Source organism: Corticium candelabrum, chromosome 17 (assembly GCF_963422355.1).
Source record: "Corticium candelabrum chromosome 17, ooCorCand1.1, whole genome shotgun sequence".
In the NCBI taxonomy this organism is placed as follows: Eukaryota; Metazoa; Porifera; class Homoscleromorpha; order Homosclerophorida; family Plakinidae; genus Corticium; species Corticium candelabrum.
Genome location: NC_085101.1, coordinates 510,028 through 525,651, shown reverse-complemented (window position 1 = coordinate 525,651; position 15,624 = coordinate 510,028). Strand labels below are relative to the sequence as shown.

The following is a 15,624-nucleotide window of genomic DNA, read 5'->3' as shown; positions in this document are numbered from 1 at the left end:
GGTTTTGCACACGCAAGATAATTTCTATGTACTGTAGTTATAGTGTACATACCATGTACACGTACAGTACTCTAGGTTGCACGTACACAGGTCTGCGATTACAAGGCTGAGTTCTAAATTGTGTGTTTTTAATATTTTTAATATTGTGTAGATAATAGTAGACAGCGATCGATATTTGTCTGCTAGCGAAGCGTTTAGTTTCGACAAGTGTGGAAGTGCATGTTGCATGTGTGTAAAGCGGGACACGCGGACTAGAGAATATGCAGCACCCTCCATTACACCGCCAACTTAGACACTAGAGGTTGACTTCATTGCGACTAATAAAACTAAACGGTCCGTTTACTATGCTATGATCAAGAAGCTGCTACAACGATAGTAACGTTGAAGATAGTGTATTAATTAATTAAAGACAGTGTACAGTATTACAAATTATTGCGTAGAAACAGATGACCGATGTCATTTCACCAGCTGCCAAACCACCGAACGATAATAAGCATGCACGTTGACATGAATTTAGTTGCTCTAATTTGACAACCGTAATTACTAAGCGCAATTATGTATGATTACTCGCCCGAGTTGATCGCCATGCAGTTTGGATAATAGATGGCCTGAATCAAATACCGTATAATAATAATAATAATAATAATAATAATAATAATAATAATAATATAACGGGTAGGTGGGCGCCCAGATGGGGGTAAAGACCCCACTTGCCCATTATGGAGGGGCATAACGACACATAATAATAATAATAATAATAATAATAATAATAATAATAATAAATGTATTAGCAGGTATTGCACGGTGGCTGGACATTATTCCAGGTCATGAGAACATGCAGCACTTACAGAAAACAGTACTTCTGGGATCTACCGGAATCCTTCATAACGTCACGTCTTCTTTCTAGACAGCCGTGATGGTCTAAGTACTTCTGAAGCAGGGTTTGCTTCCGGTACTTGTAACAGACTTTACAAACCAGACTGATCTGATTGAGCACGGCATAATAGATTTCATTGTACTACAGCTTGCAAGTCTATAGTACAGTGGGTCAGTAAAACACATAGCACATACGCAACACACATACACAGAAATTGCACTAACTACAGCCAATAATAAGCCATTCATTACTTCTAACGTAAACACAAGTCTCCAATACAGTACGTCATCCAAAGAATAAAAGTTACAGTCTTCAGTAACAGCATTCGTCTCACGTAGTACAAACTTATTACCAGCAGTCAAACGTAATGTATTGGATGGCAATAAATGATAGCTAAATTTCTATTGTTAAGTAAGCACAGTTGAGTTAATTAAACAACATTGAAATTGTGACAAATGCAGTCTCTAATAAAGACACTTCTATCAGGCCCTTTGAAAAATAATTAAGGACATTTTATGCTAGAGATAATACGGTAATTTAACGCCGACTCCCGGACAATGAAATGAAAACACTAATATATTAATTAATAATCTGGAACGCTAAATTGTCTCTCATGTAATATTTCTTAGTAACTTAAATGGCATGCTTATAAAAATTTCTGCACTTAAAGTAAGTAGGCCTAACAGGAAGCAAGAAGATAGAGCGGGTCATGGGTCGGAAAACGAAGAAGAGAGGAGAGGTAGACTTCACCAAAGAAATGAGAGAGACAAAGCTAGAAGAAGAGTGGAGTCAGGCGAACAGAGAAAAGCAAGGTTAGCGAAGAGAAATGAGAGAGACAGAGCAAAGAGGCGAGCAGAGACGCCTAAAGAAACAGCACTAAGATTAGAGCGCATGCGTGCTCTCCAACTCCAGAGGTTGGCCAGGGAGTCACCTCAAGAAAGAAGTGCTAGGTCAACAGTGTAATAACCCAACTAACCAGACCACTTAAACTCCTATCGGTCTCTCTATGCAGGTTGGAGCATGTACTTGCTCTGCAGACCGACAGACTGGCTAAACAGTCAGCTGAAGATAACAGTGCTAGGTCAGTTGTGTAGTATATAAAAAATAACCAGACCACTCAAATATTAATGCTCTACCTCTGCAGGTTGGAGCATCTACGTGCTTTACAAACTGCGAGAATAGATAAAGAGTCAGCTCAAGACAGAGATTTCAGGTCAGCTGTGTATAGTGAATCACCTCTAACTTGACCAATCAAAACTTATTTCTATATTTCTGCAGGTTGGAGCATGTCCGTGATCTGCAGAGTAAGAGGTTGGCCAATGAGTCGGCTAAAGAGAGAAGTGCCAGGTCAGCTATGCAGTGAATCAATGATAACCAGACCACTCAAATATTATTGTTCTCCCTCTGCACGCTGGAGCATCTATGTGCTTTACAAACTGCGAGACTAGATAAAGAGTCAGCTCAAGAGAGAGATTCCAGGTCAGCTGTGTATAGTGAATCAATTCTAACTTGACCACTCAAACCTTTATTGCTATATCTCGGCAGGTTGGAGCATGTCCGTGATCTGCAGAGTGAGAGGTTGGCCAATGAGTCAGCTGAAGAGAGTGATGCCAGGCTGGAGGGCATTAGGAAGAGATTGGCAAATGAGTCATCTGAAACGAGAGCTGCGAGACTAGAGCGCATGAAACTTGCTCAACACCAGAGACTGGCTACCGAGTCTTCTCAAGAGAGTGCTGAAAGACTTGAAAGTTTACACCAAAACAGAGATGATTGCCAAGAGATAAGCCTCCCCTCATAGAACAAAGGCATGTTTACGAAAAGATGATAAAATTCCATCACGAAATGTGTTCCATACAGATTTGCACATGTTCTACTTGCCTGGAAATATTTCCCAGTATGAAGCTGACTTCGCAACCCGAGTGCATTAGATGTAGTCGAGACAAGCTTTCTCCAAAACTCTACTCTGCTGCAAACAACATGAGTCCTGCACCAGTTCCACCTGAACTACAGGTCAGTGAGTATTACTACTACACGATAGTTACATGTTTTATGAAAATGACTTTATCACTGTTTTAATTGCATGAAACAAAGGGTTTATCACAAGCAGAGGAAATGCTGATCTCAGCAGTGATGCCTCTCATGTCAGTCTATCGACTTCGGTATGGACAGTACGGCTACAGGGGTAACGTCATCAACTTGCCACAAAACATCACTACCTTAGCTACCAGTTTGCCGAGACTTCCACTAGATGTCCTTGTCGTGAGAAAGGAAGGGTATGACAACTCCCATCGTGACTTCAGAGTAAGAAGATCGGTAGTGTTGCGTGCTCTCCTGTGGCTGAAACAGCACAACAAGTACTACCACAACATTGAAGTAGACCATGCTGCTGTAAGACAACTGCCTACTGACGGAGACTTGACTGGACTCTGCACAGTTGAACAAACAATATTTGATGACCAACAAGATCTCGAGCAACCTGCGAACGACGAGAACCCCAATGACATTGGCACATTCGTGCCAACTGCAGCCAGAAAGATCACCGAGCAGGAAAGTATTATAAATTCTATACTAGAGCGCCTGTCATCGACTTGCAGAGAAACTGTGCCCTGGCCTTCAAGAGGTGAATCTCCTGTCAACGAGTTCACCACCGAGGGTTACATTTCGTGTGCCTTTCCCACACTACTTCCCACTGGTGCTGGCGATTTTGTGGCCCCGCGACAACGTGCAGTAACCATTGGTAACTACTTTAAACATCTGATGATGTATGGAGAGGGTCAGTTTGCCAAATACCCACGGTTTCGCTACTTTGCACTAAACACAGAGATGAGGTGGCGTGCACTGCAAAGTGGCAGAATTTTTATCAACCAGCATCCACAAGATGCTCGTCTCTCACTGGAAGAACTGAAAGACATGATTGACTGTACAGGAGAACTCTTTAGCAATCGCGTGTTGCACTATGCCAGCAGCCTGCGCGGTACCAGCCAATACTGGTTTAAGCAGAGGACAAGGCTTATTTCCATGGTTGACACTCTAGGACTGCCCACAATTTTCTTTAACCACAGTGCTGCAGATGCACAGTGGCCTGAGCTGGCTCGTCTCATCTGCCCCGACAACTTAGATTGCTTTTCCAGTCGCAGCTCTGCAGTGTCAGAAAACCCGGCCGTTGCTGATTTCTTCTTCTATAACCGCATCAGCAAGTTCATAGATGCATTCTATGTGGATATCCTTGGGACCACTGACTACTGGTTCAGGTTTGAGTGGCAGCATCGCGGAAGTCCACACGTACATGGTGTTGCATGGTTTAAGGACGCACCAAATGTAGAGCAGTTGCTGGCCTGTGAAAACGATTCTGATGTTATTTCAGCAACCGAAGAGATCACCAGCTTTGTTGACAAAATCATCAGCACCATAAACCCAAGCATCGCAGCTGATGGGAGCAATGCTGAAGATGCCCCGCCTCCAAAGACTAAGCCTCAACATGTTTGCAACAAACTATACTCGGATGTGGCAGACCTCAAAGTAGACTTAATAGACCTGATAGCTACATGCCAAAGACATACACGATGCTCACCAGCTTACTGTCTCAAGAAGAGGAATGGCCAGCAAGAATGTCGATTTGGCTACCCAAAACAACTGCAGCCAGCGACGGCTATTGTTACCGAGAATGGGGAGCTGCATGTACAGACTGCACGTAATGACTCTCTCCTCAACAGCTACAATCCAGTGCAGCTGTCTGCTTGGAGAGCCAATGTCGACATGCAGTATGTAGTATCGAGACATAGAGTTATTGAGTATATAGCTAAATATGCAACCAAAAGTGAACCCCGCTCAAAGGCCTTGAGAGAAGTCTACAACCACATCATGAAGAGCCTTAAAGATGATGCCACGCCCCTTAAGATAGTGCAGAAACTTCTGATTAATAGTGTTGGACAGAGAGACTATTCTGCACAAGAAACATGTCACCTACTTCTGCAGCTGCCCATGTTTAGAGCATCGCTTGATTTTGTCACTCTGAGCCTGGATGGATCTCGGGAAGTAGATAGCAAACTAGACAACGACAGAGCTGTAACCATCGACTCCCAAGTAGATCACTATCTTGCCCGTCCCACCACTGAACAGTTTGAAGATCTCACTCTCTTGCAGTTCATTCAGAAATACAGAATTCCAAAAAGGGTTGGCGATGGTCTTATACAAAGAAGAAAGGATGTTGTGGTGATCTGTCGTCCTTACTTCTCCCCAGATCCAAGTGGTTCACACTATGAGCAATATTGCAAGCAGAAGCTCATGATGTACCAGCCGTTCCGACAACTGGAGCAACTTCTAGAAGGGGTAGACAACTATGCTGCAGCATATTCCCTCTTTCTTCAATCGGGTGCTTCTTCACCATCCCTTGCAGATGACATACATCGACTTGAGGCAATGGAAAGAACAGATTGCGCAACAAGTCTAGAGGAGGTAAGTTTACGTTCCATAATGAGTCTAAAACAATTAGCATATCAACTGTGGTAATCTTGGCACATTATAGAACAAGTAGCTGAGGAGAGTAACCAGATTGTATCAAGCACAGTGCAGGATTGGATGCTGCTATGCCAGCACACACCTCAATTTTTAAATTCAGTTGATGAGAGAAGACATGTTGACTGGTCACTAGCTGCCAAAACTTATGAAAATCTTGACAAAATGCCACACTTTATCGCTCAACACCGCCAGTTTTACGTGCCTCAACATACAAACACGGTCGCTGATTCTGGGCATCTTCAAGGCAACCAGCTTCATGCTTACAACATTGTCCGTGAGCATTTTGAAAATGGATCATCGTGCAAGCAGCCGCTCAGAATGATTGTCTCTGGTACAGCAGGAACGGGAAAGTCATACCTCATTCAGTGCTTGAAACGTCTTCTTGGAAACGGCCTTCGTGTCGCAGCCCCTACTGGAGTGGCTGCATTCAATGTGGATGGCTACACCCTCCACTCTCTGTTAGGGCTTCCCATCAAAGGAGACTTTAAAGAGCTCGAGAGAAACCGCCTTCGAAACATCCAAGAATCACTGGCAGCTGTAGAATACATCATCATTGATGAGATGTCCATGATAGGCAGAAAGCTTTTTGGTCAAGTAGACAGACGCTTGCGTCAGGTATTTCCCCACAGGTGAGCAAAGATATATATATATATATATATATATATATATATATATATATTATAAATAGATTGAATTACATTTATTTTATCAACATTGTTTTACTTACAGAGCAGCTGAACTTTTCGGTGGATGCTCCTGCTTACTTATTGGTTATTACTTACTTACTTACTGCTTGCTTATTACTTAGTTACCTCCTGTCATGGATCTGCCTCTATACACTACAGAGTCTCGAACAGAACTGTCTGATCTCGGAAGTGCCAACTATCGTATGTTCGATTGTGCCATTGTACTAGATCAAGTGATGAGGCAGGCTGGACTAGATTCCGATCAACAAATTTTCCGCAACCTGCTCCTCCGCTTGAGAAATGCTGAGTCAACCATTGATGATTGGGGACATCTCATGAGACAGACGCCAGCTGAAGTGGAAGACATTGCATCGTTTACTGGTGCCCTGCATCTATACACCACTACCGAAGCTGTTGCCGAGCACAATACGAGCAAGCTGCGTGCGAGTGACTACCCGGTAGCCACAATCAAGGCTCTCAATTCAGGTGCAGATGCATGCAAGGCCTCGGCTGATGATGCAGGTGGATTGGAGCCGATTGTCTGCATTGCTCATGCAGCCCGTGTCATGCTTACTGCCAATTTATGGGTTGAAGTTGGCTTGGTAAATGGCGCCATTGGCACAGTAGTTGCAATATGTTATATGGATGGCCAGAATCCACCGCAATTGCCTGTAGCAGTAACCGTAAAAATTTGACAACTACAGAGGTCCTACTCTCCCAGACGGCACTGTTGCCATCATTCCACTTCGTCGCAGCTGCTTCTCAACCAGCCAACAGTGTTCTCGCCTTCAGCTGCCTCTTAAGCTAGCCTGGGCCATCACCATTCATAAGGCCCAAGGTATGACAATCAATAAAGTAGTCATCGATGTGGGGAAAAGGGAATTTGCTTCTGGGTTGACATTTGTGGCATGTTCACGTGTTCGTCGCCTCAACGACTTGCTATTTGTTCCTCCATTTCCATTTCAACAAATAGCCACCTCTAGCAAGAGCAGTCGCCTCATTGACAGGTTGAAGGAAGATGCTAGGCTGCAACAGCTGAGTGCTACTTCAGCAAATCGAGCGAAAGGCAAAGAAAACATTGTGTAAGCACACTTAATAGAGAAGTACAATGGGACGTGGCACATTTGAAATACATTACAATCTCCTAGGCTGACATGCATGTCCTCGTCAACATAACAACAACACGACGTAGTATTCAACAACAATTATACTACTACACCTGACTACAGCAAATAGCGATGATTGGTGGTGGTGGTGGTGGTGATGGCGGCGGTAGTGGTGGCGGCTGGTGGTGGCGGCTGGTGGTGGCGGCTGGTGGTGGCGGCTGGTGGTGGCGGCTGGTGGCGGCGGTGGTGGTGGCAGTAGTGGCGGCGGAGGTGGTGGTGGTGGTAGTGGTGCTGATGATAATGACAATTGAGAACACCATGTCATTGGCACGTGTCATTAGCACACTTATTTGTGCCAACTGCAGCCAGACCGATGACCAAGTAGGAAACTATTAAGAAGTCTATATTGGAACGTGTGTTATCAAATTTTGAGCAAAATGTGCCCAAGCCTTTTAGTTCTCTCTTGACAAGATTCCGTATATTGGCCAGTCTCGGGTGTTAAAGAACCTTCATCCTTGAAACCACTGGTTCGAGTTTGAGTGGCAGCATCATCAACATGCACGTTGCAGGGTCTAATCGTATACTCTGGAGAACTGCGCGGCTTTTAGTGCGCATTGTAGTGCGCAACCGAAATAGGGATCGAAGGCGCTCGTGAAAGTATTGCTGCGTATAGGGATGAGTGCCTCATAAACTGTTAGAACACGATCGACGACAGCGTTGATTGCCTTCGAAGCCAAGAATCTTTCAAAACAGAGATTCTCTGGAATGTTGCCTGACGGAACTAGATCACAGGAATAAAAGGTCAGTCTCTAGACAGACTGAAAGTAGCGCAACGGTTTCCACTGCGTTTCAAGCGACAGAAACAGCAAAGAGAGCATTTCCTGGAATGTGATTGCGTCAGTAAGGCACACGTGATCTTATGGCGCGTAAAAATGCTCAACTTGGCCGACGAAATTCTTGAAACAGCCACGTCAGTTTTTGACGTTCTTAACGTACATCTAGCAGGTTTGCTCTGAGATAGCGCCTAGATACCCAAGTTAGTATGGATTGCCATTAGCAGCAAAGGCGAAGTCAGCAGCCTATACTCATCTAAGAATGCACCTAATGTACTACAGTAGACTAATTGATGGCATATATGAAGATGATTCTGCTGTTGTTTTAGCGGTCGAAGAGATCACAAGCTCTTATTGACAAAATCATCAACTCCATGAATCCAAGCATTGCAGATGGTGGAAGCAATGCTGAAGATGCTTCACCTCCAGAGATTAGTTATAAGCCTTATGTTTGCAACAAAGCATACTCAGATATGGCAGAACTCACCTTAATTGTGCCTAACTGACCTAATAGCCACCGTCAAATTAATAAAACATATGTGATGCTCGCGGGGCTAGCTTACTGTCTCAAGAATAAGAATGGGAAGCTGGAGGTTTGAATTTGGCCATCCCAATCAACTGCAGCCAGTGACAGTTATTATTCACGCGGGAAACGCTAGGTATAATAAGGTGATGGAGAGCAGCTCGTACAGTGTACGTACAACCGTGCCTGCATGGCTTCCACATGATCCTTTATTGAGGCAAATACGTGATCGGATGCCAGTCTCTTTCTCACGCTCTTCTAATTGGCTCTGAATAATTACATTCAAGCTGCAACGACATTGAATAGAGGCAGAATCTTTATCAACCAGCATCCACAAGATGCTTTTTTTTCTCACTGAATGAACAGAAGGACATGGTTGACTGTAAAGGAGAGCATTTTAACAATCACGTGTTGCACTATGCCAGCAGCCTACACGGTACAGTACCAGCTATACTGTTTTTAAGAAGAGGACCAGGCTTACATATATCCATAAATGACACTCTAAGACCCCACAGTTTTCTTTGCACAACAAGCTGGACAAAGACCGAGCTGTAACCCTAGACTCCCAAGTGGATCACTATGGTGCCCAATCCATGACTCCACATTTTGAGAATTATATTCTTTTGGAGTTTTTCAAAACACAAAATTCCTTGGTTCCATTTTTGGAAATCTGAGAAAATGCCGCTGTGAAAAGATCACAAATTGTTATTGACAAAATAATCAGCACCTTGAACCCAAGTATTGCAGCTGATGGAAGCAATGCTGAAGATGCTCTACCTCAATGCAAAGCCTAAGCTCCATGTTTGCAACAAAATTTACTCAAGAGGCAGACCTCAAATTGGACATAATTGACCTGATAGCCACCTAGATAGTCTCTGTAGCTCAGTCTGCAAAACAAGTATGCAATATGTGGTATCGAAACAAAGAGTAATACTTCAGTTTGTAGCAAAGTATGCAACTGAATGTGAACACCGCTCTAAGGCATTGAGGAAGTGTATAGTAACATAATGAAGAGCCTTGAAGATAATGCCACGCCCGTGAAAGTGTTGCAGAAACCTCTAATCGACATAGTGTTCGACAGAGACACTATTCTACACAAAAAATACGTCACCTGCTTTTGCAGTTACCCATGTCTAGATCATAAAGTGATTTTATTACTCTGAGCTTGGCTGGATTTCGTAAAGTAGAGAACAAGCTGGACAAAGACAACCATAGACTAACATGTGGATCGCTATTGTGCCCGATCCACAACTCCACATTTGAGAATTTCATTCTTTTGCAGTTTGTTCAAAAATACAAAATTTCGAGAAGAGTTGGCAATGACCTTTTACCAAAAAGAAAGGAAGTCGTGGTCATCTGACATCCTCTCTTATCCCTGATCCAAGTGGCCGGTACATCCAAACTATGAGCAATACAGCAAACAGAAGTTCATGATGCACTGGCCGTTCAAACAACTGGAGGAAGTTCTAGAAGGGGCAGACAGCTATGCTGCAGCATATTCCTGTTTTCTCCAATCAATTGCTTCTTCTCAATCAACTCGAAGCAACGGAAAGAATAAATCACAGAACACCTAATGTAGAGCAATTAATTGTTGCCATGAGAAGATGATTATTGTGCTTTCATCGAACGAAGAGATCACAAGCTTTGTTAACAAAATCATCAGCACCCATGCCAAGCAATCCTCAGTTACACCCGAAAAACATGCTCACTATACCACAGCTACTTTGCACTCAAAACAGAGATGAAGAGGTGTGCACTGCAGAGTGGCAGGATCTCTATCAACTAGCATCCACAAGATGCTCATCTCTCACTGGATGAACTGAATAACATTGCTAACTGTAAAGTATAGCTCTGTTGCACTCGATTACGTTGCAATCGAGCGTGTTGCCCTATGCCAGTGGCCTGCGTGCACGTGGTACAGTACCAGCCATACTGGTTTTAAGCAGAGGGCCGGGCTTATATCCATGACGCACTCTGCGACTTCCCACAGTTTTCTTCACCTACAGTGCTGCCGATGTGCAGTGAGCTACACTGACTTGCTTAACTGCCTCGACAACCCAGATTGCACTTCCAGCTGTAGCTCTTCAGCGTCAACGTACCTGGCCATTGCTGATTTCTTCTTTTACAATCGCATAAGCAGGTTTATCGAGAAAAGGCTATTGAAATGTAGCAAAGTATGCAACTAGATCTCCTCCTGCTAGGGTGAAATGCCCTCATGAACTGACCATAACCATAACAACAACACAAAGTAATATGTATTCAACTACAACAAGGCTACTATATAAAAGTGACTGCAACAAAAAGTAATCAAACCTAACAGCAGGAACGACAGCAGTTAAACGAAAAGCACGTACTGTACTAGATCTACAGCTGTTGCCGGATGTGAATCAGCAGGCATCATCAAACTCCGAGTTAGGTAATTAATTAACTCCATTTGTCATCATTGAGTCAATTTGCTGCTCAACGTTTGCTTTATTATATAGAAGAATGATAAGGATATTGCCTTTTTATGTGGATAGCCTTGAGACCACTGGTTCAAGATTGAGTGGACAGCACCATGCACGTAAATCCACATACATGTATAGATGCACATTGCATGGTGAACAGAGGAGGTGAGTTCCATAATGAGTCTCCAACAATTATAGCATATCAATTGTGGTCATCTTACTTTTCACATTAGGAACAAGAAGCCGACAATAGTGACAAGAATCTATCAACTACTGTGGACGACTGGATGCTGCTATGCCAGCACACACCTCAACTTACGAATTCCGTTGGAGATGTGAGAGACATTGACTGGTCAATAGCTGCCAAAACTTATAAAACCTTCATCGCACAGCATCATCAACTTTACGTGTCTCAACCTGCAAACACAGCCACTGGTCCTGAACGTCTTCAAGGCAACTTCATGCTTACAACATTGTGCGTGAGTATTTTGAAAATATAGATCATCATACATGCAAGTGTCCAGCCTGTCGTCTCTCCACCCATATGCAGGAGGAGAAAGACTTAGACTTAGGTCTAGAAAAGGCGACCGGCTGGACTTTTTCCTAGCTCCTGGAGGAAGACGACCGACTGCATGGACACTCAAGCCTACGGAAGAGAGGCCAAAGACAACTTTACTGGTCAGTAAACAAATATCGAGCGTCTATCATATTATCTAGGGAATACACTACAATGCTAAAGTTAATAATACTAATTAAAGATTATACTCTTGATTGTTTCCGGAGTTTGGTCTACTCGCTTCCGGTTGGGCTAGCCGTGTACGAACTGCAAATGCTAAGGCAATCGAATTGAAGCCGTATCGACGCCTTTACTTACATATTTATCACCAGTGGAGACGTTTTCGAAAGCAATCGGCGGCCGTTTTCTATAACGGTTTTGACGATGGATGTCTGCGCAACAGAAACGTACACTAACCAACCAGTACACACTTTTCGAATCTGCGAACGTGTCTAAACGTACCTGAACAATACTTTCGCTACGTTTGGCGCTGGTCTGAAGTCGTTCAAGGATGTTTGGGGTTGTTTTCGTGCCGCGTATCCTGGATACGCTATCTCCCACTAGATCCTCTTCCGTTCGTGGCACTAAAACAAAGAGAAAGTGGACTCTCAGCGGAACAATTTATTTCGTGTATATATTTTGGTCGCGTGGCAAGAGACATGCGCAGTACAAAACGGTTGCAGTTCAAATTTCCCGAATGCAACGCGTCGTCGATAGTACACTGCAGTGCCGTCTAAACGGCTCTGGTACTGTATCCTCGCGGTGCACAACCGCTCAGGAAATATAGCGTCGTTGGCTGCGCAGCAATGAAAGATGTTCCTACTGCGCATGATCAGCTACAGTGAATTTTTGACTTAGCCTTGCGAAAGAAAGGTTGCACAGAGTCGGCAAAAAAATCTCTCGGTCTTTCGGTTATGACTGTCGTGGGTTTAACTGGGTGTATGTTACTGTACGGCTACAGGAGCGTCACTTTCTGAGATTTTGGGAGGAGCTGGGCGTGACTACGTGCCACGTCTCTAGACGCAAACATATCATGCACTCTAATAAAAACAGAACACCATCGCTCGCCAAACACAATGCTAACCGAGCATTTACTAGTTGGCGAGCGAAGCGAGCCTCTCTCTTGTCATGTCAATTGAGCTCGAGATATATTTTATTTATATATTTATATATTTATATATTTATATATTTCTTGGCGAGCGAAGCGAGCCTCTCTCTTGTCATGTCAATTGAGCTCGAGATATATTATATTTATATATTTATATATTTATTGGCGAGCGAAGCGAGCCTCTCTCTTGTCATGTCAATTGAGATCGAAATATATTTTATTTATATATTTATATATTTATATATTTATATATTTATATATTTATATGCGTACGTCAGCACTTGTCATATGGATTTACGGCAAAACGAAAAGACGGATCAACAAAATGACGATGCCAGATGAATGCAATTTTGACTCCGTAACACATGCGCGAAAATTGAAGTAAGGGCCCTTTTCGAGGGGTCGACTTAATTGTAATTTCTTGGCGAGAAGAGTAAAACGACTCTCGATTTTACACCCTTACGCGACTAAAGAGCAAAGGAGACTGATACGTGACAAACGGGATGAAAAGGAAAAGCTAAAAGAAGAGAAAAGTCTGTTTTTTGAGTTTCCGCGCGTTACTTTGACAGAAATTATTGTGACGCAACCATTATCACGTGACTACGCGACCATTGTTACGCGCCTATCTCAGCTAATAAACGAGTGAGACAATTGAAGCGTGAACGAAAAATTGAAGACAACTAGAGTATTTTGCGTTCAATTATCCGATTCGGGCAATCAGTTATCCGAATTGGGCGTTCAGTTATCCCATTCAGGCATTCAATTATCCGACTCAGGTATTCAATTATCCGATGTTCTGTCTTAGAAGTACTAAGTTTATAGAAATGATTGTTTCAGTCTGATACGTCAAGTCAAAACCGCGCACATTTCTTTCATGACGTCTTTCTATGATGCTCACTCACGTTTCAGCTGAACAATAAATGATTGATTCAAGAAAGGTGAGAAGGCGAACCAGTAAAATTCGAGCTCTTGATTATCTAGGAACCTGCTACAACGCATGATGGACTGTTGCATGGTATCGTGCAGGACGCGCTGTTTACAAAGTATGCGGATTACACCACGATTGACGGAGCAAGGTGTTGTTGTAGGCTTCCTAGATATGTAGATTTAGTTCACTCACAGCAGCTTAGTTAGACATCCGCGGAAACGTGGGACACCAAGATTAGTGCAAAAGAAATTATCGTACAACACTTACTAAATATTTACACTAAAGTCAAGATTAATTACAAAATTATTGCGACTAGACAGCTGATGAATGATGATGTCTAAGCAGCTGCCCAACCGCAGACTAGGTAAGTTATTCAGTTTTCCATGATATTGCACAACAGCCCCTGGCAACGGGTAAATGAACGCCCAATTCGGATAATTGACCAACGGATTCGTATAACTGAACGCAACATACTATAAAAGAGCAACTAAGAGTCTACAAATTATTTCGTCTAGACAGCTGATGAATGATGATATTTGAGCAGCTGCCCAACCGCAGACTATGTAAGTTATTCAGTTTTCCATGATATTGCACAACAGCCGTAAGGAACGGATAATTGAACGCCTGAATCGGATAATTGAACGCCAAATACTATAGAAGAGCAACTGAAAGTCTGTTTCCTTAGTTCCCGCGTTTGTTTGACAGAAACTATTGCTAGGAACGCAACCATTGTTACACGAATTATCACTCAATAGGTAAAGATAGAACACCATCGCTCGCCAAACACAATGCTAACCGAGCATTTACTAGTTACAAATTATTGCGTCTAGACAGCTGATGATGATGATATTTGAGCAGCTGTCCAACCGCAGACTATGTAAGTTATTTAGTTGCACAACAGCCGTAAGCAACGGATAATTAAACGCCTGAATCGGATAATTAACGCAAAATACTATAGAAGAGCAACTGAAAGTCTATTTCCTGAGTTCCCGCGTTTGTTTGACAGTAACTATTGCTACGTAACGCAACCATTGTTACGCGAATAGGTAAAGACAAAACACCATCGCTCGCCAAACACAATGCTAACCGAGCATTTACTAGTATATTTATATATTTATATATATGCGTACGTCAGCACTTGTCATATGGATTTACAGCAAAACAGAAAGACAAATCGACAAAATGACGATGCCAGATGAATGCAATTTTGACTCCGTAACATATGCGCTAAAATTGAAGCATGGGACCTCTTTTGAGGTGTCGACTCAATTGTAATTTGTTGGCGAGGAGAGTCAAACGACTCTCGATTTTGCTCCCTTACGCGACTAAAGAGCAAAGGAGACTGATTTGTGACAAACGGAATGAAAAAGAAAAGCTAAAAGAAGAGAAAAGTCTGTTTTTGAGTTTCCGCGCGTTACTTTGATAGAAATTATTGCTACGCAACCATTGTCACGTGACTATGCGATCATTGTTACGCAACTATCTCAGTAAACGAGTGAGACGACTGAAGCGTGAACGAAGAATTGAAGACAACTATAGTGTTTTGCGTTCAATTATCTGAACTCAGCGTTCAGTTACCCGATTCAGGCAAGCAAATTATCCGAATTGGGCGTTCAGTTATCCAATTCGGGCATTCAATTATCCGATGTTCTGTCCTAATTAGAAGTAACAAATATAGAAATAATTATTTTAGTCGCACATTTCTTTCATGACGTCTTTCTAGGATGCTCACTCACGTTTCAGCTGAACAATAAATGATTGATTCAAGAAAGGTGGGAAGGTGAAGTAGTGAAATTCGAACTCTTGATTAGCTAAAAACCAGCTGCGACGCATGATGGACTGTTGCATGGTATCACGCAAGACGCGCGATTTACAAAGTATGCGGATTACACCACGATTGACGGAGCAAGGCGTTATTGTAGGCTTCCTAGATATGTAGATTTAGTTCGCTCACAACAGCTTACTTAGACCTCCGCGGAAACGTGGGACACCAAGATTAGTGCAAAGGAAATTATACTACAACACACGCTAAAAATTCACAC

General features: G+C 42.9%; 1 protein-coding gene across 1 annotated transcript; it reads left to right on the top strand.

Annotated features, from left to right (window-relative positions):
• The first annotated feature begins 2,773 nt into the window (after nt 1-2,773).
• On the top strand, nt 2,774-7,294 carry LOC134193488 (uncharacterized). Its single transcript, XM_062662314.1, is given in 6 exon segments — nt 2,774-2,887; nt 2,969-5,332; nt 5,471-6,024; nt 6,125-6,644; nt 6,735-6,767; nt 6,769-7,294. Coding segments are annotated over 6 exon segments (3,984 nt in total). The 3' UTR covers nt 7,168-7,294.
• Nucleotides 7,295-15,624: the final 8,330 nt, after the last annotated feature.